Here is a 27,908-nt window from a genome sequence, read left to right on the forward strand (position 1 = left end):
ACGTAAATTAATTATTGATTAGCAAGGAAGTTTAACGCTCGCGCTTGGAGTTCCATAAGTTTGTATTTTACGGCTAAATGTGAACAATTTAACATATACCTTCATTATGAAATTGTAATGTTGTTTAATAGCTGTATTTTTTTTAATACTGATTAACTCTACGAAATCTGTTTCATATTAATATTAACGAATTAATTCTACGGTACTCAATTGTTGAGATCTTCCCCATTTCACCTTGAATAATAAAGAAGGGTTCCTAACCCAATAGCCACCTAGGTATTGCAATACACTGGAAATGCATATATGTATAGTAAGGTACAACTACATACGTAACACAATTCAGGTTAAAGGGTTATTTTTGCATGCAACCGACTACACATATGTTAGGGATATTTATAATAGAAAGCAGTCTTCAATTCAATATCAGAAAGTCTAGCTTTTAGGTACGGTTGTATAAAATTCAAATTTAGAATACAAAAAAGGCATCTCAATTTTACACAGATGTCAATTTACATATTTTTAGTGACTATATTGCATAAAAAAATCTTGCATAATTTATTTCTTTATTAACGTTACATAAATAGTACATAAAAAACAGCTAACATAAATTATTAGGGAGGCAACGGGCGGCTTTACTCTCTCAACTCTCTAAACTCTTCTCTTACAACTCAACTCTTCAAAGCAACCGTAGTAAGAAAAATAAATACTAAGTATAAAGTACATAACCAAATTTAAAAAAAATATCACAAGTAAAAGTGTAGTAATAAACACATTGAATTAGAATTTATTACATTTTACAAATGTATAAAACCCACATAATAACAAATATTTGTAGTTCTTTAAATGCGTAAACCCAACAATACTTTGAACTCTTATCGTGTATGGTGTGAAATAATTATACCACAAATTACAAATGAAAAAACTAAAGAGGTTAAAAATGTTATCTAACTTCTTGAAATGGCGATAAGGTTACAAGTGAAATAGGGAGAAAGGCATTGAACCTTAACAGGAGCGATGGCTCATTGCCCGTATTTACTCGGCCAGCGCACACGTTTTAATATTAATAACACCCCATACAAGAAAGCTTCAGCTGGTTCTAGGCGCTCCTGAATTTACGAGAGCTAGAACCTTTTATGACGATGTTTACCGTGGTTGCCAATGGCTCATACAGAATGAACAAGTATGCACTTTTGTGAATTTATAGCTCCTAATTAGCTAAGTTGCTTGCTATTAGCAAAGTTTGAAATTCGAATGTGGTCAATGATTTTATTCAAATGGCAACAAAGATTTTCCTTTATTACGAGTAGGTTGGATACGTTCAACTGAAATTCAAATTGTAACTTCTACTTTAGTTTTAGCAAAACGAAAATTACATTAAACTTTATTCTAACTATTTTTATAAACGAGACAATGATTTAGTTCGCTAATGTAGAAACTAAGCCGATTTAAAATAAAAAATATAATTATTAATTTAAATAATGATTTATAAAATAAAAAGTCTGAGTTAAAAAAGCCTAAAAAATATATGTAAATTTAGTTTCTCTTTTCATTACACACAGGATAATCGAGCAAGAAAATGCATTGATGTGTGTTCACGGCACTTTGCGTTCGTGCTCCTGAATGCATTTTTGTGAGACGGCTAGTACTCTCAAGCCCTTCAGGATTTTCAAAGAGTTATTCAGTCACACAGTGTCATATCATAAGCCGTAGTAGCGACCTATTGACGTAGTAGTAGGTAAACGCCGAGAAAACGGAAACAATTTCGAATGAACCAGAAGTTTATTTCAGAAATGTGCTTGAATCTAAACTCTGGAATGCTGTTAGGCATGCGAAGTTGCTTTTTGTTCCCAACGTTCCTATTAAACAGGTCTCGTTCTTGCGGCAGTAGGTTCTACATAGACTAAGTTCATTATAGCTGTAATGCACTAAGGACTCTAATCTACGGTCTCTACTCCATACGTATGTATGTAAGTATACTCAAGTATTAATATGTATCGTCTTTTTTTGACAGATCTTAGAAACTATAATTAGGTTTTATTAACGTTTAGAGTACGGCTCTACTTGCCACTGTGTCAGCGAACTAATCATATTATTTCTAAGTATCAACGTCCGAGTTACACATACATATATGTACATATATTATGTATTGTAAGAAATAGGATATCCTTGTATTTTCTTGATAAAGATGACGTTGTGAATCTGTAAATATAAATAGTATAAGATCCCGCTATACAACGACCTTCACCGAGATGCTTATTTAATGAAACTTATTTTATATTTAATTTAATATGTCAATAAATATAATCCATATGGGTTGCCTAGCAAATTTCAGTCCAGAGTATGTTTAATTAATATTTAAAAAAAAAATTTTTTTTTATAATTTGCATGTAGTAAATTTTTTGAACTTTTTTCAATCAATATTTTTAATCAGGGTAGTATTATATATGTATCACTAAAACCTTCTTTTATACTAAAGATGTATATATACTTTAGTGTCACATAAAAAATAAACACATAAATAATTAATTGATTAAAAACAACCTAACTTTTGCTGCATATTCTATGGGCTTCATACTTTCGATTGGTATAGAATTTATCTAATAATCATACCGGTGAAATGTTTAAAAAAATATTTTTTTTTAAATTAATTAAAAATACTCTGGACTGAAATTTGCTAGGCAACCCATATGGATTATATTTATTGATATATTAAAATATATATAAAATAAGTTTCATTAAATAAGCATCTCGGTGAAGGTCGTTGTATAGCGGGATCTTAGACCAAAAAGATGTGGGGGATTTTACAATCTCTAAAATCCTTGTGGATACTCTTTCGTGAAGTTTGCCACACTTTTCTTGCTTTGTCCTACTTATTGCTTTTGTTTCAGTTTGCACACATATAATACTCGTACTAAAGGTAAATCAATCTACGGGTTAAATACTAATTCTTATCGTTTAAAAAAACGATGCGTCTTTATGGCCTAGTAGATATTGTTTATGGCGTCTAATCTTGATTTAATGAGTTCGATTGCCGCCACGAAAGGCTAACTAAAATGATGAAGAGAGTGTTACGCACTCTAAAATAGGTCCATAGTAGCATTACGGGTTTTTATACATTTAACAAGAACATAGGTATTTGACAGTATTAAGAGGCGTTAAGAATAGGATAAAGTGTAACGGTAATTCATTTGAATAAAATATACAGCACACACGCACAGACATCTGTTCAGTTAAATAAGGGGGTTCAAATTTGCTATACAGAATGAATATGCCAACAAATAAAATTTCGTTATCAAGAATGTGCTTTTCTTCTTATTACTAATTGTATATACGTAGTATAAAAGTAGTTTAGGCGAAAACGTCAAAATAACGACAAAGTTTGAAAACTGTCACATTGTAAAATTTACGCTTTTTTTTATATTCGAGGTGGAAATGCGTTGCGTATTATCAGAGAGGGTGGCTCTCAACCGATTCCAGGCTTTCTGCTAATCAGAGAGGAGGGAGGTAATTAAAATTTACCTTAGCATTGTCTATGCTTCTTGTACATGTTATTAGGATTCTGAAGAATTTGTAACTATTGTGTAGGTATATGGTGTAATCTTTTTGAAGCTGTAGGCTTGATGTGATGCATGTCCAACCAATCATATTAAGAAAAAATCAGTAAAACTGATGAAATAATGTATTTGCCTTCACTCAAGTATTATGTTTTTTTTAAATATGACATTAGATTTTGTGATACAGCTACATATTGTCAACATTGAAATAAACTTGTGCCACAGAATATAATACTAAGAGCTCTGAATAAGCAATATGTCATTGTCTAGTGTTAATTTGCTGGTGAATATTTGAACACCACTTTAACTAGACAAAGTTCATTAAGAGTTATGATGGAGCTGACTTTAAAGTTTACCTAACACAGATTAAGGCATAAGAATTTTAGGATGGTAAAAGTATGATGTAATGAGGTTTTAATGTATCTCCTTGTTAACATACTCTTTTTTTGTAAGCATGAGAATGAGTAAAACCCCTTTAAATCAATCCACAGCAGAGCATTAGCATGATTGGAAAGCATAGCATACTATGATTATTTATCTTTAAAGGCAAGTGGGTAATCATCAGTCTGTGCTTTTTTCTTCCCATTATATGCATGTTAACTAAGCATTATTAAATTGTGGTGAGTAACAGTTTTATGGATTATGTGCTTTAATAATGATGTATAATAATATATTTTTCGATTCTTTGTAGTAGCGAAAATATTCAAAGATTTTTCTATAATCAGTCATTTTAGGATAATTTACGGTTTAATTGATAATAATTTGGTCGCTGTGGAATGAATGAATGTAGCTACTACTAATCTTTTGAATCAATTATACCAAAACGTATCAAATTACTGAATTAAGACGGAATTAACTGTATTTGCTTGTTACAGTACAAAGCAACAAGACATTGTATGTCACAGTTCACATAAAAAACTTGTTCAAAACAAAATACTTACCTATACTTTCTGCTGAAGATGAAATTCGTGCGAAGCAGGCAACAAATACAAATACTTTTAATTTCAGCGACATGTTTCTCCACCGCTCAAGTTCTTCCATAGCACAAAACTACTCACAATAATAGAACTACACAGGCACATTTTTTGTTTACCTCATTATTAACTATACAAATACACACCGATATTTTTAAGTAACAAAAGCTCATGTTTTAGGCGTTGCTATGCTTTGAATTCACCACAACAGTAAGGATACGTAAGTACCTGTGGGATTACCATTTGCCAGCAAAGTACAAAAGTTCACTCAACTTTATAATTTATCCTATAAAGCAGCTAACTTTACTAAAATGATCTTTATCTATTCATATATTTAATCAAAACACTTTCATTATGTTTTAACAAACTGTGACATATCCGAATTTCTTACAAAAAACTTTTTATAAGTTCGAAAGTTTCATGAACTTCATTTCGCAATCTTCCCGAAGGACGCTCCAAACTCAACAGCCAAGAGTTGAGACAAAACACAACCGTATGTTCCAATATCTGTCGCAGACTCGCGGACAGTAACGAAGTTCACTTCAATTCTGTCATCACTTATCTGTGCTCGGACCACAGACCACTGAGTGCCTGAGTAATATTAATCATAGCTTTAAAAGTATATCTAGTTAATGTAGAAAGTCAAAAACTAAATTTGTATGAAAAGTTTTCGACACGAACTGTCATTTCCTTACGAATTTAGTTTTCGACTTTCTACTTACACTAATGTTAAGGCATCTTGATTCTTGACTTACGGCAAGGCTACACGGGCGGTTCTCCCGCCGCGGGAAACCGCTCGACAAAGCTGCCGCAGACCATCAAACTACACGGGACGCGGTTTATTGCTGCCTTTTTTTCATTTCAACATAGATCCGCCAATGATAACTGCGCTTGCAGCTCTCATATTAATTGAATTTTTAAAAAATAAAGTAGGCCCTAGAACCATAAAATCGAATTTAATAAAACCATAGAATATAAAATAGTATTTAAAATATAAACTGTGTTTCATAATATTATTGTATTTTTGCTAGTTATGGTAATATTAATCGATTAATAAAAAATTTTTTTTATATTTTACGTCTGTTTTACCCCTAGACTGTTATTTTTAAATCTTAGGGGCGGAGGAAGAGCAGCCCTCACCCGCTGTAACAAAGAACAGGCATCATGCAAGCCGTAGCGTATTGTTCGGTTAGTATATTAATATTTTTTTAAAATAACTGTTTCTGGCGCGTGAAGGTGGTCGGGACTATTATTCTAAAACTTTAAGTTCATGAGGAAATAATCCATAAATATATAATCCTGAATGTGTGGCTATCGTCATATTTATGTATGGTCTGTTCTATAATTCGAGTTGGCAACATTACAGTGAACCATATTTTGACTTGAGACATGTTGACATTGACAATAGATGATCTCAACTGCCAAAACATTTCTTTTTCAACTAGCCTGTCATTACGGAAAGTTGCGGCGGGTTTTAAATCCTAGGTAATCATCCTTTTACTTGAAAAATAAGGCTAGAATTATTAATATTTGGTGTATTTAATGGTTACTTTGTGTAATGGGAACAATATTTTGACTTCAACTTAGTGCGAAATTCGAAAAGTGCCCTAGTGTATTATTGTTTAGCCTACGGTGTTACGAGGTTATAATACATGTATTAAGTGGTTATTATATATAATAAATGTTTTAAATCTTTACAGCCATGGTGCGAATGAACGTATTGAGTGATGCTCTCAAATCAATCCACAATGCCGAAAAGCGAGGCAAAAGACAAGTGCTCATCCGCCCTTGTTCTAAAGTTATTGTAAAGTTTCTTACTGTGATGATGAAGCATGGTTACATTGGAGAATTCGAAATTGTAGACGATCACAGAGCAGGAAAAATCGTCGTCAACTTGACAGGCAGATTAAACAAATGCGGAGTTATTTCACCACGATTTGATGTACCAATCAATGATATAGAAAGGTGGACTAACTTATTGCCCTCTCGACAATTCGGGTAAGCACTTTTTTATTTTGGAAACTGTTTGGGTATTTATATAAACTTTGTCCTTTACCTGGATCTTATCAATGACCGATTTCTTTGTCAATGAATGAACATACAGTCATGTAAAATATTTAGTAGTGTCAACATTCAAAAACTTAAAAAGAAGTAGTCAAGTATCACTTAATTAACCTTTTAAACAAAAGGAGGCATAAGAAACAGTTACAACAATACTTGGTTTTATACTGTTTATGTTATGTTAAATACTATGCATGATTACTGCAAATCACCCAAAGTTTTTGTTTGTTATTTGATGTCTTGTGCAAATTTAAGTGTAAGTTTGATGTAAACATTGTTAAAGCAACAATGTGTACTCTTTTTTCAACAATAATACCAAAATTTTTGATTAAATGGAACCCGATAAAACTCCCCATCTCTCTTATGTCATAGAGATATAATGTAAAAATTAACATGCAAATAGACAAACTCAAACTAAACAAATAACTTTGTTATACTAGTTTCATTCAACATTTACATGAATTACTAATTAATTAACTTTTTGGTTTATAATTCAGAATGCTTTCAGTCTACATTAAAGTCTAATGATACATATACATACACAAAATAATAAAAAAAATAGTTAAGAGTTACTTTGGATGGTGAATAAATCAACACACCTATTTGTTTTATTTACAAGTGAAGAAAATTTATTGTGGATAAAATTATTAATATGTATTTAATTATTTTACAGATACTTAGTGCTAACAACCAGTGGAGGTATCATGGATCATGAAGAAGCCAGAAGAAAACATCTTGGAGGCAAAATATTAGGTTTCTTCTTCTAATCTAATATACATTAAAAATTTACTCTTTGTTTAATTTTTTTTCACTAGTCACAAAAAACAGCTTTGGCATACAAGATGGCGCCACGCACAACAAATGATTACTGTAAACCGTTTTGCGTTTTTTCTTAGTACTCATACATTTGAAGTAGATTTTAGGTTGAGATGTCTGACAAGATTATGATTTAGTTTCATAAGTAATGTTAATTAATTATATTTTAAAGTCACTAAGTTGTATTTCTCTAAAAGTCCGCGTCTCAAAATAAATAAAAAGACATATGGGAGCAATCGGTAAATGTTGCTGACTTCATGTATCTTGTTTTATCTGGTCAATGTATCTTATCTTTGATGAACATGTGACAATGAGCTAAATTAGTCTACACTGAAATAGTTAACTTAATTACCATTTGACATATCGCGTCTTGCGTGTGAAGTTTGAAGTAAGATGGAAAAATAATCGTAATAGTGTGCTATAATGATAGGTACCATTACATCCTACTATTTGGAATAGTTACTGTTTGTAATGTGTAATGTTATCTGTAAATGTAAAGATATTGGCGCCTTAAGCTATGTTGGCGCTAATTATTTTATTCAACAAGAACTTCATATTTGCTATCAAAAAATGAGTAGGCGCACGTTTTTGACATAACAATAATATTGTATTAAAAAAAGGAATGCTCCGTGTTGCTCTAAAGTCCAGTCCATCTCAGTAGATAACCTATAGAGTAAGTTACCTACTTTATACTGCTACTTAAATAATGCGACTTTTAAAACCGCGCGAAAATGTAGTAAATGCTACAGGTTGTAAGCTGTAACAAACATACAGAATAACGTTCAAGTTCTTTGTATGTATTTCTTTCTTTTGTTTCAAGCTATTTTTTAAACTTCTTTCTAAATAAAACCATGGCTACCAATTGCGTATTCAATATAAAGAACTACGACCTATTACTAATTACGGCTTTTGTATAGAACCCCCGGGTGTAACCAAGAACTTTACAATACCGTCATATTACCGCTGTCTTGCAAGCAGAGTCGGTGATTTCATTGAATGAGTGCATTCTCTAGCGGTAATCGAGGCAGCACGGCGAGGGACGCGAGGACGGTCGACACTCGACATTCTAGTCGCCAGCCGCCACCCAATACCACCGTACCCCGCCATTCTATAGTTGCACGCCGTACGCACGATACTACGATCGAGTCGCCGCACGAAAATGTATTACGCGTTTTAAATGTGCTAAAGTTTTAAGTGTGTGTTCGTGTGCCGTAATATAAATATAAATTTTTTAATACCCAAAGTTTGAAGAAAAATAATGATGGCTCCCGAGACAGTGGTAACAGTCGATGGCAGTAATAAACCCGCTAACCAAGCGGCGTCGCCGCAACAGCAACAAGGCGGCGCATTGGACTGGATCAAAATTGACGTAGAATACTTTAAATCAACACCGGGCTTATTAAAACTTATTGAATTGGTATGTATTTTTTAAATATTTGCTTTATGCATACATAATCGTTGAAATAAAATAATATATCGCGTTATTTTATTTTGGCTTTAAATAGCGTTCGTTCGTATCTACTTATTTCATAATTTTAACACCCATGAGAACGCAGCATGTGTTAATTCTTATTTATAATCTTTGCAAATGGCATTGCGCAGTTAGTAAGATACAAAAAGTTCCTATATATTGTTTAGCGAACCTACCTGACAAATGTCCTTCGTTTGTGTCTAGTTAGCTGTTCTGTAACCGGTGTTTAGTAGGTATCTTACCTATGTAATAACGTCACCTACATCTAAGTTGTAATTATCGAGGTCACGTGTAAAATATCTACTACTTTGAAAGAAAGTTTTATGAGCGCACCACATAAGACTTTCTTTCGAGAGCTGGTCACTACGTTGAGGAATGGCGTTCATACATACAAATAAACCCAGCATTTTATTTATTACCTAAGAAGGAAAAGCTAAAATATGCGTTGGCGAGGTTTCTTCGTATAAGAATAACGACTTATTTGTTAATTCATAGTATGTTTTAATTTCGATGACAAAAAATTCGACGGAACTTTAGTATAAGCATTATAATACAGGTTAGAATGTTTAAAACTTCTCCTTAGGTATATTCTGTGGGTGGGTACTGGCTACTGGGTGCTGTGACGAGATGTAGTGTTGACATCATCGGTAAATAAATGCACACACACTTTATTGATGGTTACTCATAATAAAGGTTGGGTAAAGGTTTCTAGCGAAACTAGTGCGAAAATGTTTCTGTCGACTGTCCCAAGCCTTGCTTTAACAGATGTTTTGTATACATAAATGTAATTTAATAAAATTAATATATAAATAATAATAACCACATAATATAATATTTTTAATTATTTTTATGATTAAGTACTCATAAAAATATTATTTCTAAAATTCATCATAATACATACGAATGCTGTCAAATGATTCATAATTATTTAGTCACGAAAATTCTAACAGGACGACCTTGAATTTGTAATATCTTGTTCTGACTGGAATGACGTTTACAATATTTCAAATATGTCAGGTATTTAAGGATAAACACGGTAAACAATTTTTACTTTTGTGTCTAATTCGGTAATATGATTAATTATAAGTTACTCAATCTAATTACTTAATTTCTCTTTATAAATATTTTAATTGTGTATTAAGTAATAGCATTATTTCGTAATGATTATTGAAACTATTATGGTCATTACTTTTTGCCAATAAATATTTGCCATAATGTACAAATTACACTAATATTCATGAAAAATTATATAAAGTATATATTGATATAATTATTTTTGAATTGATGTCGAATTGCTTTATCGCCTACGTATCAGTGAACAAATTTGTCTTCGCGGTCCTCTACCGCACCGTTTAGCTTTCGTACCCAAGGCATAGTTGGGGCTAATTTTTGTGTAAATATAATAAATGTTAAGGTTATATTAAAGAATTACTAACTTGACCTCACGTTTAAAGGTCGCATCTAAAAATTAATTGCTAGGAAAGTGAAAACATTGACCCCTAACCCGAGTAATATCGCCCACGCTTGCTACAAGAACGAACAAATGTGTAGAATATGTTTCACCTATAGTTATTTTTTCATTAATTAGAATAAATGAGCTTCATACTCAATACGACAATCTAGTATAAGGTAGACTGAAACGACGACGGTAAAAGTATCTCTACACAAAAGTATTTTACTACTAAGACCCACCTACCTAAATTAACTTTTTGCAAAAGTGAGGTGTTATTTCTGGTTTACATTACATTCAAATCAGATATTGAATTTTAAGAATTTTCTTATCAACATCGATAACAAATCGATTGTTTCACGTTGCAGAAACATTGTGGGCGTTCTATAAAGTCCCGTAATCTTACAGCTGGTCCATTCTATATTCCATTTAGATAACATTTCTTAAAGTGACTGATCTCTTCGAAGCTCGAAATGTCCTCGAGTTAGGACAACCATCACATCAAATATAATATATACAATATACATATATGTAGTGTGTGACCAATTTTTACGGTTTTCTATACAAGTCATAGAATGGTTGTTTTGTATGAGTATTTCGCATTCTATTACAGTAACTAAAAATACGCTTTCATGTGTGTATCAACTATCACGTTTATATTAAATAATATATTTTAAATGACCGTCTCTGGGGCATAGTTATATTATGTACGTGCTCATGGCGTAGGACGGTTCGGTTCGTCTTCCAGCGAATCAATATTTTTTCTTGCTATAGTTAATCATGAAAATAACTCATGAATATAGTACTTCTTATGAGTTTATAATTGTAGAATACATATGACTAAATGACAGTATGTATATCTGATAAATAAATATCACTTGACGTATGAATATTTACCTCAAAACGATGTTTTTGAGAGTTGCCATTTTCGCGGCAAATTTTAATTTTGAGAGAAAGCGGTGCCGGTTAATTGCGTAAATGCATAACAACCATTTAAGAAATGGTGAAATCTGTTCGAATTTTTCTGAAATTGTTTAATATCAGAGAATTGACGTCTTGAGTTGCGTAAAATTATAATAATAAACTGTTTAGTTATACATCAAAGTAAATGTATAGGTACTATAACTAGATCTTGCAGGACTAACAAATTGCATCATCTATTCTCAACATTCTCGTAAGTATCACTATTACAAAGGTTTCGGTATTTGAACAAACATTGCTTAAGATATACCTACTGATACAAGTTCTTACGAGTCGTTAGTTTTATAGGAAGGAACGCGTGTCAAATATTTTCTATAAAAAATCCGATACGGATTAAGTGAATATGATTGGTACTTTAGATTCGGAGCTCCAGCATAAAATGCTTACGGAAAATATTGCTATTCTTATATATTGTAAAAATTATTCATCTTAATTATTTCTTGTGTGTAGGTTTCAAATCGTCCCTTACAAGCACTTGAACTTTCCTCATATTTATTATTTGTACTTGGTTCGCCTAGAAGAGTTCGCTTTTAGCGATAGTCCGCTAGTTATTAAGGTTTCCTGATTTGTCGTTTTATGTGTTTAATATCAAACGAAATCGAACTACGGCAAAAAAAATGTTTACCTACGAAGGCGCACAGCTGTATAATAAACTACCCACAGATATAAAAAATATTACTTCTATTAATTCATCCAAATCAAAGCTAAGTGAATATGTTAAGCAAAATTACTTTTAAATTCATTTCTTATTACTTACTTTTAATTCATATTTCTTTGTTTACTTTTATTTTTTAAATTTATTGCATGTACGGCTATATTTTATTGTGATTATTTTAAGAACGACTACAATGTTACGTTATCTAGAGTATTATTCTCATGTAAGTGACATTTTTTGTCTTTTTTGAGAAATAAAGTCTTTAAACCTAAACCTAATATGTAATAAACAAACAAAGTTTTACTTTAACGTATTGATATAAAGCCACACATAACTTTGCGTATCAGGTGGGTGAAAGCTGGTATCAAAATGAAAGTAGTTCTGGCGAAGCCTGGCCCAACGGTGACGCGTGTGTCGGTCGATGTTGACACGATTGACCGGTATTTCTTGGTGTTTCTCATCATTTCACTTTTCGTACATATAAGTGGATACTGTCTGGCCTGTTTAGAGATTTTTATATATTAAAAAAAATACCTAAGTACCTAAGTTTTGATGGATAAGAGATTTTTTTATGGGGCAAAAGGCAAACAAAAAAAATGGTAACTACACTAAAACTATTTTAGATCTACTAATTTCCTATGATTGTAGTTAAAGTATTTTAGTGTGTTGTGGGTAAAGGATGAGTTAATTTTTAAATATCTTTAAATATTGCCAATCTATTTATTTTCCAAATTATCAATTAATATCGCGTGAGTTAATCATAAACTTAATTATAAAACAATTTTAATCTGTATAAATGACATACTGGTCTAAAAAAAACGTTTAGTTTTCGTGTTACAATCCTCAAGAATGTTCAAGCTATCGAAGCGTGTAAAGAGAAACGTAAAATACTAATTACACAGACAATAACACTAACAGGCATTAATAGGTTAGTAATACCATTTCCTAACCGTTACCATGGCTTAGTGGACGCATGACGCTTGAAAAGGTCCTGGGTTCGAAGCGTAGCGGTGCGACGTTTAGGTTTGGGTTTGCACAAAGTCTTGATGAAATATTCGTTAAAATATAAATTAAATAGACAAAGAAAGAAGTCTCGTCTATTTGGCTAGACGTCACACAAATACATTTACTAATGTCTATGAGATGACAAAAATACTTCTTAAACTTGATTTAAAAGTGATATAATAATATTTTCTTAAGTATATTGGTCCCAATGTTTAAAATAAATTATATCTAAAAAAACATACGTCGTTTCTGTAACACTAATTTAAAACTTCAATTAATCTATCGGGTGTTTTTTTTAGAGGTATAGAACTTTAAATTGCAATAAAACAACGATGGATTATTGGAATGACATGATTTTTTTTTTATTTGAAAGATAATCTTGTGGCATTACATTTTAAATATGATTTCTGGCATATGACTGCCACGGCTGGCTCGGATATAGTCCAATCTGGACGTCCAATTTTCTCGTCCGTTGTTCCCGATTTTCATAAGCGAATTTTGTTTAGCGATGAAGCGCACTTCTGGTTGAATGCCACGTCAACAAACAAAACTGCTGCATTTGGAGTGAAGCTAATCCTCAAGTGTATGTCGAAACACCGTTACATCCAGAAAAACTGACTGTTTGGTGCGCTTTATGGGCTGGTGGCAGCATTGGTCCATACTTCTTCAAAAACGATAATGGCCAGAACGTTTCAGTCAATGGTGATCGGTATAGAGACATGATTACTAACTTTTTCATTCCTGAATTGAACAGTCATGATGTCCAAGAGCTGTGGTTTCAACAAGACGGCGCAACATGTCACACAGCTCGTGCCACAATCGATTTATTGAAAGACACGTTTGGTGACCGCCTAATTTCACGTTTTGGACCTGTGAATTGGCCTCCAAGATCTTGTGATTTAACACCGCTAGATTATTTTCTGTGGGGCTATGTGAAGTCATTGGCCTATGCGGATAAGCCACAAACGCTTGACCATTTGGAAGACAACATTCGCCGTGTTATTGCCGATATACGGCCATAAATGTTGAAAAAAGTCATCGAAAATTGGACGTCCAGATTGGACTATATCCGAGCCAGCCGTGGCAGTCATATGCCAGAAATCATATTTAAAATGTAATGCCACAAGATTATCTTTCAAATAAAAAAAAAATCATGTCATTCCAATAATTCATCGTTGTTTTATTGCAATTTAAAGTTCTATACCTCTAAAAAAAACACCCGATAGAATGAGAATTTTCAAGGACTTTTTGACATTATATAATTTATATGATAATTAATTGTCTACGGTGAGCAGTGCTGGTGTTTAACCATGCGATTCATCGTTGAGGTCATGCATTCAAATCCTGGCTGTGTAAGTTAATTTGTCGTGTTATGCGCATAACATTTGCTGATTTACTGAGACATGCCGCTTTGTCTAAAATCGATGAAGATTAGGCTAATAATAAATTTATCAAAAAACAGGTCAATCTGATGTATTTTATAATGCTGTTAAATAATAAGCAGATGTATTGTAACTGGGCATTATGTCACGCACAATTTTAAGCGTTATATTTAGATATCTTACAGCAACCGATATTTTTAGAAACTGTTGTCTTTATTACAGTATCTAGGCTGAATTTCTGCTTTTTGATTTTACAAGCGAAAATTTATATAAACTATGAACGCTATTTATAAAGACTCAAATTGTAATTGTATGTGGTTGCTTTTTCTTATAGTTATTATTTAATTATAATGAAATTAGGTAAGGTACCTACTAGTGCAATCCACATTGTAGATAATTTCTTATAAGTCATCTAATGCTATAACAATGAGGTTTTTTCAACATAAATGATATTTTTCATTTATTTCACGTATCTTACAAATGTATTTGTGCTTTTAATAAAATAAAATGAGGCAGTTTTAAACAGTCTCAGTCAATAATGTTGAGACTTGAGTTAAAAAAAAACCGCCAGTTCTTTACTAAAATTATGCATTGTAATTATTAATATGGGATCGCTAAAATTCGTTTTTTGTCGCATGGTCATTTGACAGATGTAAGAATTAGTTTGCAATTAGATTTGGCTTTGAATTTTTCCCTCGCAGGAATGTTCAAGGATTCGATTGTGTGTTTTATTATATAAATACTGTATTTTATATCCCTTTACTTTGAATTCCCTTTACTTTACTTAAATTTTTATTTTAATACGAGGAATACATCAACAAAATAAGGTTTATGATACGTCAGTTTTACGCGTAGGTTTCAAGTATGTAATGAAGCGTGATGACTAAGAAGTATTAAAAAGGTTCAAGCCGTGACTTTTGATCTCTTAATTAACAATTACCGTTGCTAGGCCACTTAACAACAAAAAGGATGTGAAAATGTCCTTTTAAACTAGTTAAAAAACTTCAACATTAACCCGTGAACGCATTATAGCATTTAGCTAAACAATAGACAAATAGGTATCTTACGAGGATATTCTTATTTTCTTGGTTAGTGGTTGTAAACGGAAAGTGCGTGGGTCTATTCTCTATAGATATTATGTTATTTGACATTGATATAAAATTAATAGTACCTGAAAAGCTTGTAGACGGATAGTATATTCATTATCTAAGAGATCCTTTCAAGAAAAACACATTTGAGTCTTTTATTCAGAGTGCTCGCAGCATCGCACCGACTAACATTGGTGTCGATGGGTAGCGGCAGCTAACTTTTATGGCTGTTCCGTAGGCTCGTTTGCCCCAATCATAAAAAAAAGGTAAAGAAAGAAACCTAAGGCCTGCCACATGCATATATGTGATCACATCTGCTGAATTACGAGAAATTCACCTCCCATGAAACTAGTATCATTTACTCATTACAGGCTATTAAAATACAGATTAAGCTCATAGAAAATAGATTTATACTGAATCTCTTATTATGTCTTGTGATAAGAAGAGATTAGTGAATCGGTTATAACAGTGTCAGACTTTTTAGTATCAAGAACGTCTTGCAGATGTACATATACATACACTTTGTATACTTAAGTATTGTATGTCTTACCAAGGTCACTTCGTTGCGATTGTACACGACATTCAAGTCGATAATACTAACAAATTCTTGAAGTCACGTAAAGTTGTATTGATTATGTGTCAAATATATATTTGTATATGGTATGTTAAGCATGTTTCGTTGGCTTTTAACACAAAAAGAAGACCTCATTATTGTTATTTTGCTAAACTCTGTAACCAATTGAACGCGCAAGTGTTTATGATTGCAATTTAGACAAATAATTGTTTATTGTTACTATGCGCAACATTTCATGGACAAAAACATTTAGTACTTTTTGCTGTATAATCATTTACCGTCTACGCCATATATGTACTAAATACTAATATATAAGTCTTAGATAGTATTGATGGAAAAAATATCAGTTTTTTAATCAACTTTAGGCAAACAAAAGAAAAGCAAACTTTTGTGGATTCGTGTAAATTCGCTGAAATTATGAAATAAAATCTGTGACACCATTTCGCAGCTGAGTTATATCATATGACACCTCAATCATCAAGGCCACAAATGGATAAGTTCATTCGTTCGACTCCACCTTCGGATTTATTTAAAATTGGTTAAAAGGGGCCGAGGTTATAATTATTGTACTTGTTAAGGCTAAAAATAGGAGAATTTGATTTAAGCGTCCATGGATTCCTGCGCCATATTGTCCAAATAAACAAAGGCGATTCATAATTTTAGCTGGCAGATATAACGCTGAAATTTTTTTAGTAATACATTTCTTTGTATTGTTTTTAGAGAACTTGTCGGTTTCCTTACGATGTTTTCCTTTACTTTACAATTATATATATTTGGTTTAGTTCAGTTAAATCGTCTATTTTAATGATACTAAACATAATGGATATTATTTAAGGAAAATGCAATGCATCTATTACTATAGGTTGTAAACCAGCTATTGTTCGAACTATGTATTTATAATATACGAAACTATAACTGCATGTAGGCGAGTAAAATATGTGAATTGTAATTTGTTGGTCCAAGGTGGGTTACATCCAATTTTGGCTTTGCAGTAGGTCGTTATATAAAAATATGAATATAAATAAGTATCTCTAATAATACAGGCGTTTTAAGACAGTTTGCCGAGCACCACCCCTATGGAACCAGCTAAACATCGATGTATTTCCGATCCAATTCGATTTTGAGGTCCTTCAAGAAAAGATAGTACCAATTTTTAAAAGGCCGGCAACGCACTGGCGAGCCCTCTGGTAATGTGACATTCTATGGACGGCGGTATCACTTAACATCAGCTGAGCCTCCTGCTCGTTTGCCCCCTGATACATAAATAAAAAGGTTTCGAATGAATGAACTTAATTATTGTTATTCTTTATAGTCGACCAGCTTTTTACACCTTCCTATCGAACGTAGGTCAGCAGGGCATGTGCATTAACTACTAATTCATGGATTATTACAAGTCTATTTAAGACTTGTAATAAAAGAATACAAAAGTTATTATTGTAAAAAGTACTTAAATAAATAGCCTTGAACATATATGAATATAGATTTTTATATTTTAGTTGGTACAATTTAAAGGCTTTTCAATGTTTAACTTGTACCATTTTTATGTTTCGTCCCACAATGCTTTAAACCACATAACTTCCGTTGAGTTGTTTTTGCGTAATACGTGTAGGTGGATTGAGATTGGAGATTTTGTGTTCTACAGTTGCAGTAAATTTCATTCGATATTTTGGTGAAATAAAATACTTACAGTCTTAGTACTTAATGGTGTATACCTAAGTGTAAATGTAAAATTTAATTTAGACGTATTAAAATTAATTTAACTTGATTAGCGCGAACTAAGGCGTTCTCAGGAACAAATCCTTGTATCCCTCAATAACTTTAGATGCCACGGTAGACTGCTTACATATACAATAAGGTTTAACACAAAGCCATTTATATGTTGCTATGGGGAACAGCTGCAACTGCGAGGTGTGGTAACGGGAAGCGCATATTGACTCAGGTCATTGACTGTAAAACTATTTATAGTGTAGTAGAACACACAGCTGACCGACATTTTTTACCTTTTTTTTATTTTATTTATTTACACACTCTCAGCCTGTTCCCGGGGTTGGCAGAGACCACGGATCTCCACTTGCTACAGTCCTGACATACCTCTCTCGCTCCATCCACTTTCATGAGATTCGCCATCCATGGTTGTCAAGCTCAAAAATTCTATATAAATATCATATACGGGTAAGAAGAGTCGAGATTTAGAAGCATGACTCCCTTAAGTCAAATCCAATATGTTTATTCCGTAAAAGTCACTATAAGTACTAACGTAGAGCAACTGAAACAGCAAACGAAAGTAGAAGAATCTTACGGTTCTTAACTCAGTCGAAAATCGTATTTTGGATAAAAAAATAACAATGACACAATTTTGCTATAATAGGGTAGGGCGGGGCTAGTTGAGCAATTTTTCACTTGCTTGGATATAGCTCCTCAATGATAAGTCTCTATGAGTTGTTATGTGTCCTGATGGATTAGTAATTTATCCCTTAACAAAAGTGTCCATAGTATTTTTTTGTAACAAGTCCAATATAATAGCTACAGATGTTTAAATGCAGAAAGTCAAGTATGCTCAATGTACCCCATAGGTGGGGTAAGTTGAGCAAGGGTATGGGGCAAGTTGAGCACTAAGAATGTCTAGGCCAAACCATGGGTTCTATGTTAACTTGAGATGAAATAAAATATGTGTTAGACAGTCAGCTTTTTATTTATAGTCTTTTATTGACAGAACAACAAAATTTAAAGAAATTTTTTTTGTATAATTAACCGAAACTAGAATCAACAAAACATGAGCATCTATATCTATCCATTACTTCCAATAATTTCTAAAAAAGATTACCAAGGCTGGTGGGTTCTGGTTTCTGTATGGATAGCTACGAATTTTTTGTTTTTAAAACTTCATCAACCATTCTTTTCCGGAAATCTTTTTTGCAATTCAGCTTGGTGGAATTTTAGCACACTCTTAGGCAAGGCGACGGACGTCTTTTGGAGAAAAATGCCATTTGTAGCAAGAATTTTTTCAGCAGTTCTCTTGTGAGAGAGGATATACTTCCCTCGGTGTTGTATAGCCCATAAATGAATCATCACCTTCATTTAATTTATTAAAAAGTCAACCAATACCGAATTCTTTAGCGGCGGTATTCACACTTTTTCCCTCATCGTGGACAGCCTTTGCAGCATTATTTAAGTATTCAGTAGTGTAAGAACATCTTTTAATCTTCCTCTTGTAAGTCCGCATCCAAACAAAAAATAAAAGATTCATTACTCATCAGTTGTTTAAGTCGTAGAGTTAGTTGAGCTATAGTTGCTCAACTTACCCCAACCCGGAATTTTAAAAGAAAAGTAGGATTGTAAATAAATGCCTAGAATTAAACCCAAAACCTATTTACAAATCAAAAATACAATAATCTTCTGAAAGATTAACAGTCTCCTGATTGAAAACAGAGAACATTTGACAAAGACAGACGAAAACTTGCGATAAACAATGTTTTTACTTTTTGGTCACAAAATAAACAAAACGCCGTGACACTTCACTCACTCGTCGAGCTGCCACTAGCTATCGTGCGATGATTACCCCTCCTACGACTCCTTCTTTTCGCTATTTGATACTCCCGCGTAAGGTGAATAGTTTCCGAGATATTTCGATTGCCCAACTTGCCCCTATGCTCAACTAGCCCCGCTCTACCCTACTATATTCCTCTTTTGATCCCTTGCTCACTGCTGAGCGTCGTGATGCTCTCAACCCCTTTGTGGCAGATTACTGCACTGCTGCATCCATTTGTGATAATCTCCACCTAGGTAAATGGCGTCAGAGTCCTTAGTGTCCAGGTTTAGGGTCCTGGTCGGTCCATTGTCTTGGGCTACGTCCCCTTTGTCTCTTTCTCTCCATTTTCCAGTTTTTATAAGTTTTTTTCCGGGTAATGTGGCTGAAATATTATCGTATGACCAATGCTTGAAAGCCTCTTGGTGTTCCTGCAGTTCTATTGGACTTGAGACATTGGTTGGGCTGTCCAGGGAATATGCAGCATCTTTCGGAAAGCGTCGATGCGGCGTCTATCAGACATTTTTAGGGTCATTCGGTGCCATAGAGGAAAATGGGAAAGACAAGTGTCTAATCGATGTATACTTCACTATAATATTATAATTAGCATGTCTATTAACCCGATACTTACCCTGGATGCGAATCGGGAGTGTTTGTGATAAGCCAAATGAAATCGTTGGCACCAACTAGAATTAAAATAAACAAAACAAACAAAGGGTATGGTGAAAGGTCACATAGACGGATGAGAAATTCACTGACCTCGAATATATAATATGATAATTGAATGTTAAACGTATTTAATTTATATTTGGGCGTTGGTAAAGTGGGCAGTATTAACATAACTCTCTTATGCCGACTTACTTGAAATAGGTCTGAATGTATTTATAAATTATTTAAAACATATATTTATCATATAGGTTTCTGTTAAAATTGCACTTTTCGTAATTTTACAAATGTGCTATCGAATTTCAAGCAATACTATGAAATTTTTATTCTTCATGCTTTCGCATGAAGAATAAAAATTTCATGTTCATATTGGATTTCTGAATGAACAAAAGTAAATTATATATAAAAAGTAATTTAAAAAATATAACCGAATTCAAATACATATCTGTCAAATGAAAAGGAAAAAAACCTAGGTATATTATACAAGTTGCCTTCAGAAATGCGTAGTTATCCATATCTCAAAAATTACCAACATAGACTTATCACACTTGCTTAAATAAAACAATAAGATGAAAAGTGCTGGTAAACGCCAATCAGCCACCACATTTTACGTCGTAAGTCCATATGGATATTACCCAGTCTTCGAAGGGAGCGCTACATCATCCCCAAACATGATACCGCAATGAAAAAGGAAAATTCCATTTGGGTTTGGTTTGGCGAATTTAAGTGCGTGGCTTCAGAAAGAACCCGATGGCTATGCATTGTGGTCGCGTTCTGCCCCTCCTAGGGGATAAAGGAAAATAAGTCAAGTCTAACCTTATTCAATTCCAACAATATAAATACATACAAGTGAACTGACATTTTTAAAGTCAACAAAGAAAGATTTCACCCTCTGTAATCAGTATTTACGTTATCAATTCGCTAATAGACACTATCTACATGCAGATTAGTTATCATTCCGTCGTTGTATCGGAAATCCGGTACTTGTTATTTAGAGCGAAATTTTAACATGTATGACCATTGATATATGGAGGTGGGGTCCCATGTGAATGCGTGGCACATTGGAGTACGCACTTTCACCGGTGCACGAGTCGCACACATGACATCGATTTTTGGCCTCGTTTACTTTAAACGTCTTTGTTGCATTTCCAAACGCATTAGTTTAAATGGCGCAGTGTCGAAATCGTTATTGCTTACCTAATTTGTATGAATACCTTACTGTTTTATCTAAGCTCACAGTCTACAAACTTAAAGGTTAATTTTTACTCTTTTAGTAAGACAATTTTTGAATTCATATGTTTTAGGCCATCAATAACGCTCGTTTCTTTACGATAATATAACGGATGTCTAAAAGAGTGTCTATAGTACGATTCGTATCAATTACGACTGGTAAATTGGTTATAGAAACCGAGTATAAGTTGTCAAAAGTGTAAATAACACCTGTTTGCGAACATTACGACACGCAGCTCGCGTATGTTCCGGCATCGGCTATAACCGGTTCTAGCCGGTGTGGAGGCATCGGAGTCCATTTACCTGGCCCCGTTGCCCTAGTACTAGGATTTTACCGCTAAGATTTCAATTAACTAAGCAAACTATTCAATTGTAAATATTATGAGCTGTTTTGTATTGCCTTATGAATAATTTCTAGTAACAGTTGAGTTTAAATCGTACACATTTCTGTATTTATTCGTTGTATATGATGTTATCCAACTTCAAAAGGTAAATTACAGTTATTGTAACTATATAGTACAAATGCATATGTAATGTTTAAGATATGTATGATAGACTTCGTTTGTTCCCGTGACCATGCTTGCAACGCGAAACCTCGGTACATTTTAAAATTTTAGCCTAAAATAACTCTAAAACTCCATATCCATATTCCATAAAGATACTATAGGTACTTGATAATTAAATTACCAAACTTAATTAATACATACACGATGTAATACATGAAGTATACATTAAACATTTGTCGTTGTTATTGAAAAGGTTTTTAAAGGTCAGGTTCAAGGATCAAGAAAATCAATATATGTGTGACATTTTTAAAGGGTTGTTAAATCAATAATATGGTCTAGACTAGATAACGTCTAGACTGCCTGTGGTTTAAATCCTATTAGGAAATGAATATGAGGAAGCTTTGCGAAATCCAGTAACCAGACGGTCAAATATATTCTTAGTAAAATGTTTTAACGGCCTAGTATTTATGCGAAAATGAAACTTTATTTTTATGAATTACATTAGAGTAATTGTACTTGAGTCAAGTTTAGCAATTTTTTTTTCTTATAAGAAAGAACAATTAATAATGAAACTAAAAATCCAATTAATAAAAACTTACAATAGAATCTAAACGTAGGCTGTAAATAAAAATTAAATAATGTAACATTTCATTGATTTAAGTTATAATTAAATATATTTTTTGATTTAAGAGCTTGAATTTGATTGATGCCACAAATGTACTTGTATTTTACCATGAACAACAAACGTAAAATTGATAGATCCGGAAGATGTGTGTGGAGTGACGAAATTATTATTAAATTTTGAAGGCTTTAGTTAATATTTGTTGAGTATTAAAAACATTTAATAAAATTAAGGTTTTAACATGAAAACGGCTTGACCGATTTGTCTGATGTTTTTAAATAATATTCCTTGAAGTACGAGGATGGTTCTTACGGAGAGAAAAAATTTAAAAAAAATAGTGAAAAAGTCTAAAAACAACTTTTCTATATTCCCATACAAAATATTCGTAATAATACTTAAAAGTCAATTTGAACTTTAATACCATATCATATAGTTCAAGTGTTAGTGGAGGGGTTCCAGGAAGGTAAATTTTTATTTTTGACATAATGCTTTTGTTGACTTATCAACTTTCTTTTTTTATCTTACTAGCTAGACCGGTGTCCCGAATAGCAGAATAAGTATTTAAAAAAAAATAAAGAATAGACTGTTAGGCGGTACGATGTTCGCCAGGCCAGCTAGTATATTATATTTTTTTATATCGTATAACAACTTTTATTTCTGCTCATACATGATTTTTACAGTTTTACTCTAAACAGCTCTAACAAAATCTTTATGTTCCGTTTTTAAATTTCCAGATTGTCGGCATAATATGTATGTCTCTGGGCACTCCATACGCCTCGTCATGGTACGTGTTCGTAGCTGTGACCTCATTTATCACCACTCTCATGTGGAGTTTCGTGTACCTACTGAGTGTCAAGGACGCCTTGAAGATACCCATCAATTGGGTTTTATCTGTAAGTAATCCATAGACTATAAAATTAATGGCACATAGTACGGGGTCCGACAAAACTATTATATTGTTTCGGGTTGGATGGTATGCAAGACTGGTACAGACTAAACATATCTGAACTAGACTAGACATATTATGAAACAAATATGTGTTACATAAGTTCTATAAGAGTTTATTCAATAATACTAAATAATTAACTAAAAATATATGTTTATTATATATTATTTTGGTATGTTATATGTAGTAATACTAAAATTGTGTAAATTAAAATGTTTTGTTAATACAAATTTGCAAATTAAAAAATGTACAAATAAATTCATAAGATTTTCAATGTAAAGTCCAAAGCAAAATATGTACATAACAATTTTGTTTCTAATGTGATGTTTTCATTCAACCTAATATATATAGCCTAAATGCTTATCAAAGTCATTTATAATTGGAAAACTAATTAGTTCACACCAATACGTACCTACATGACATAATTACCAAATTAATTAAAAATTTAGTTCAAAAGTTTTTGACGTCAATTATGACAAATACCTATTTTATTATTATCAAATGCGCTGTAAATATTTAAAAAAATCCAAATAAACATTTTTCGAAATATCAAATTATGTAATATGTATACAATGAAACAAAGCGCACAATTTTAATAAAAATACCAGATATTCCACAAATTCGATAAAACATGTATTAATTCGACTTTCATTGTTTTCAGGAGCTGATAAGCACTGCTATAGAGACGCTGTTCTACCTGATAGCCTTTATCGTGATGTTTACATCGATATATGGCACCTATGGACGCAACGTTGCTGCTGCAGTAAGTAGAATTCCTTGCGGTAATACATACAGACTTATAGATAAACAGTCTGAGGGTAACATTCTTATAAATTACCAAAGGAATAGTTTTATTCTTTAGGGATGTTTTCTAAGATAATAATTGAAATAGTTGTAGGAAGAAAGCGCTTAAAAAAAGTATTTTCTTTTTAATATTGCAGAATTAATTGATGCTTAAAATGAATCTAAAAAAGTACATGACGTTATAGTTTGTCTTATCTAATCACATTCGGAAACAAGTGTTCACCTTTGCTGAGATCATCAACGCTTTAGTCATGAACTTAAAATAAATCATCTGAGTAATATTTTCTTTAACCAATTGTTGTTATAAACAAGTTAATTACGAGCACACATAAACTCGCTTTTGATAAAATTACCTGATAATAATGATTTATTTGTTTGGTACTGCGAAGTTGATTTCGGTGTTGATAAAATATACTCGTAAAAACTGTTGATAATTCACTTGTAACAGGTGTTAAGATAGTGCATTTTGGAGCTCCTAAAATTATTCATTGTGTGTAAATGAAAATTCTAAACTAATAAAATAAAAATTGTCTTCACGCAAAAAAATTATACTTATTCGTCCACATTAAACTTAACATTTCTGGATAAATTAATATATTAAAAAGAGGTAAAAGGATAATATAGTTTTTATATTATTTGTGACTTCTAACTCAAGCTGGTAGCATATATATATATACTATCGCTGTTACGAAACACTTTATACTATATCCTTGAGCATTTCAACCATTTCAATTTACATGAATTGAATGTATTTTATTAATAATTAACTTCATATAGTCGTTCTTAAGTTTACCTACATTTACATTGCATTAAAGCACTGATCAAAATTTAGCACTATACTTCATACATTGATTTTAATTCTTAAAAGGCCGGCAACGCACTCATATTGAGAGTGTCCATGGGTATGTGGTATACTAACACCATGAGCCGTCTTCCCGTTTGCCCGTGTTCTATAAAAAAATAACATAGTTCTAACTACATTGTAAAGTCCATGTAACGTCCCTCGATTTAACGACAAACCCCCTAAAGCGTCATAATTACTCGGCTTTGGTTGGTTTAACTTGTCCTCTATACAATGATACACACTACATAGCGATACAGCACCTCTCAATAACGTCATCAATGAAATACTAAAAAGTACTTTTTAAGTTGCCGAAATTGGTTAAAACTACGGAGCTGTGTACGTTTTTATGTCGCTTTATTGTCCTAGCTAGAAATAAACTCGACTGTCGGTACTTGTCATACGTACGTAGGTAGGCTTTATCACGAAGATGCTTCAATATCGCAAGATATGAACTAAATTAGTAAAAAATACAACCTAACTACTGGCACAGAACAAAAATAACAGTCAACGCAATAGCGTTCAAATACGAATTGTCTTTATGTACCATCACTGGTGTGAAGTCTGAAATGAACTTTCTTTTTCTAATACAGATTTTTCTTTCCCTTTAATGGCAACTCTCTGTAACGTCAAAATAGGCACAGTGCGTGAGTGTCGTTATATAGGGTTTACGCTGTATATTGTTGTAGATACATGTAAAAGTTAACATATAAATAATTTTTTACAGGTTTTCGGTATCTTCAACACCGTGGCGTATGGCTACAGCTCCTACTTGCTGTACAACGAGCACAGAAACGGTGCATCGGGCTTGGCGTGAGCTTAATAAGGCTTGAGCGGCAAATAACCTCCGAACAATATTAAGTTTATTATGGTTTAGATGTAATTTTACAATTATCTCAATGTACAGCCAATATTATAATTTTGCACCGTTTGATTAATATGCGATTTTTATGAATTAATAAGATTTAATGTTAGTCTATTAACGAAAAGGAAATTATATTAATGGCCATAACACACCAATGATATTGGTTACAGGTTTTATTTATTATTGTTCTGATTGTGTTCATCGTGACTATTGTTTACTTTTGAAACTTTTATATTTTTGCTGAATTTTCAATCATTAACGCTTTCAAACGCTTATCTTTGACTTTTTTTACAAAATTTCATCTTCTACTTAAATCTATAGCGTACTTTGACTGCGATTGACTAAGTCTCGAAAATAACAAATTTAATATATATATATACGTATTTTGTCAATTTTGTATTTATTATAAATATCAAATTAATAAATAATCAGAATTCAGCTAAGTTGTTGTCTACTAGAAACTAGAGTCTATATACATATTCTCCTTGCGTATGCTGTTTTCGACTTCACTGATAATCTAGTGAGTTTCGTAGTGAAAGAGAATACTTTTAATTGATTGAAGATTCAGCTTCTAGCGTTGTAAGTTATGTTTGTGGATACTTTCAGCTATTAGCCCAAAGTTCACAGATTTTCGTTAAATATCACTTAGCTTACATTAACACGAGGTTAGGTTATATTCGGTGAGCTTTGGTCTTAATGTTTCTTGTACTGACGTCATAAACCGTCCAAGTTTGTTGTCATTTGACATAGTTTATTAAAGTTACACGTATTTGCATGTATGCACATTTCTTTAATTATAAAGCCTAGTCGAGAATAATGATTAATTCATATTCAAAAAGGTTTCATTGTTATTTACTTTAAATGTATTACTTGGGGGTTTAAAGGGTTACGTAAGAAAAGACAACAGTTTGGCATTTCATTTTTTATATTTAGATTTACGGAGTTTAAATTTTCACTCTCGAATTTAATTAAATTTTGATGAGAATTTTCTTATACTTAGGTTATATCTAATTATTAAATCGAGTACCTTCTATTAAATGAGACTATATTTCACAATTATAGATTAATTTATAAACTAATTTGTAAATAGATAATAAATGTATGTTAACAAAGCTATCTTTTATTGGTTTCTTTAATTTGCGACGCGCAACTAGTGCGCAACAACTCGTAACTTTATTCTATTACGGCTTTTTATTAAGAGCAGTTCTTCCATTTTTAAAATTTAAATACTTGGTTTGTTTAATGTAACCTAACTAAAGAAATGATTTCAAATTGTTTTATTTGGTGGAGGTTGAATATAGCGGTTGCAAACAAACCGGGCGTACAAAATTTGAAAGTTTTAAATTTGTATAAATTCATTTGTTTCTGCTGACCTGTGTACTTTGTACACAAGCACTTTTTTTTGTATTTTAAGACACAATTATGTTTGAACAATTGAAATGAAATGCATATATGAACGAATAATTCCGCGTAACAATACTTTTCAAATCATGGTACAGACCGAATAACAAGAACCCGTAATCCGTCACTAATGAAGTGTCGTTTCCGATAAAATGGTTATGTACTAAGAAACTTAATTTGTAATATTTTTTTAATAAAGTGTTAATGTGGGAATTATGGGTTAAGCATTCACCCTCTGGGAATCACGCACTTGGAGACCGCGGCGTGTTTAATATGACGCATGTGATGCAGCCTAACACGAGTGGTGAAGAAACATCCTAGATACTTATGATATGAAATATGATAAAACTTTTAACCTTTTAAGTATATAAAAATCGACTATAAAAAAATAGATCTTTTGAAGAACGATAAAAACTTTCGAACCCAACGACAGGTAATATGCACCAAATATGGTTAGGAATCAAACCTCTTGAAATTAAAAAAAAAAATT

General features: G+C 32.4%; 3 protein-coding genes across 10 annotated transcripts in view; 2 read left to right on the plus strand and 1 right to left on the minus strand.

The window, feature by feature from the left end:
* Positions 1–5,044, minus strand: part of LOC125053002 (protein sidekick) — a 39,561-nt gene extending 34,517 nt beyond the window's left edge. For all 8 annotated transcript variants that reach the window (XR_007117523.1, XM_047654158.1, XM_047654157.1 and 5 more), the window contains exon 1: positions 4,496–5,044. Coding sequence is in view for 7 of the 8 variants with exons in the window: in XM_047654158.1 (XP_047510114.1) it covers positions 4,496–4,595 (100 nt within the window). In the remaining variant the exon portion in view is untranslated. The remainder of the gene's footprint in view (positions 1–4,495) is intronic.
* Positions 5,045–5,881: 837 nt separating this feature from the next.
* LOC125052839 (40S ribosomal protein S15Aa) lies at positions 5,882–7,378 on the plus strand. Its single transcript, XM_047653858.1, has 3 exons — positions 5,882–6,013; positions 6,229–6,526; positions 7,263–7,378. Exons 2-3 carry the CDS (start codon positions 6,231–6,233, stop codon positions 7,354–7,356), a joined length of 390 nt encoding a protein of 129 aa, XP_047509814.1. The 5' UTR covers positions 5,882–6,013; positions 6,229–6,230; the 3' UTR covers positions 7,357–7,378.
* Positions 7,379–8,450: 1,072 nt separating this feature from the next.
* LOC125052838 lies at positions 8,451–27,129 on the plus strand. The gene is made up of 4 exons (XM_047653856.1): positions 8,451–8,822; positions 23,296–23,454; positions 24,169–24,270; positions 25,880–27,129. Exons 1-4 carry the CDS (start codon positions 8,664–8,666, stop codon positions 25,967–25,969), a joined length of 510 nt encoding a protein of 169 aa, XP_047509812.1. The 5' UTR covers positions 8,451–8,663; the 3' UTR covers positions 25,970–27,129.
* Positions 27,130–27,908: the final 779 nt, after the last annotated feature.

The sequence above is a fragment of the Pieris napi genome, chromosome 10, assembly GCF_905475465.1.
Source record: "Pieris napi chromosome 10, ilPieNapi1.2, whole genome shotgun sequence".
NCBI classification, from domain to species: domain Eukaryota; kingdom Metazoa; phylum Arthropoda; class Insecta; order Lepidoptera; family Pieridae; genus Pieris; species Pieris napi.

Bases quoted from the DNA above. Each gene is read 5' to 3' on its own strand.
- LOC125052839 (XM_047653858.1), top strand. From the start codon at position 6,231: ATGGTGCGAATGAACGTATTGAGTGATGCTCTCAAATCAATCCACAAT. The intron at 6,527-7,262 runs GTAAGCACTTTT...ATTATTTTACAG, and splicing joins TTGCCCTCTCGACAATTCGG to ATACTTAGTGCTAACAACCA.
- LOC125052838 (XM_047653856.1), top strand. From the start codon at position 8,664: ATGATGGCTCCCGAGACAGTGGTAACAGTCGATGGCAGTAATAAACCC. The intron at 23,455-24,168 runs GTAAGTAATCCA...CATTGTTTTCAG, and splicing joins CCATCAATTGGGTTTTATCT to GAGCTGATAAGCACTGCTAT. The intron at 24,271-25,879 runs GTAAGTAGAATT...AATTTTTTACAG, and splicing joins GACGCAACGTTGCTGCTGCA to GTTTTCGGTATCTTCAACAC.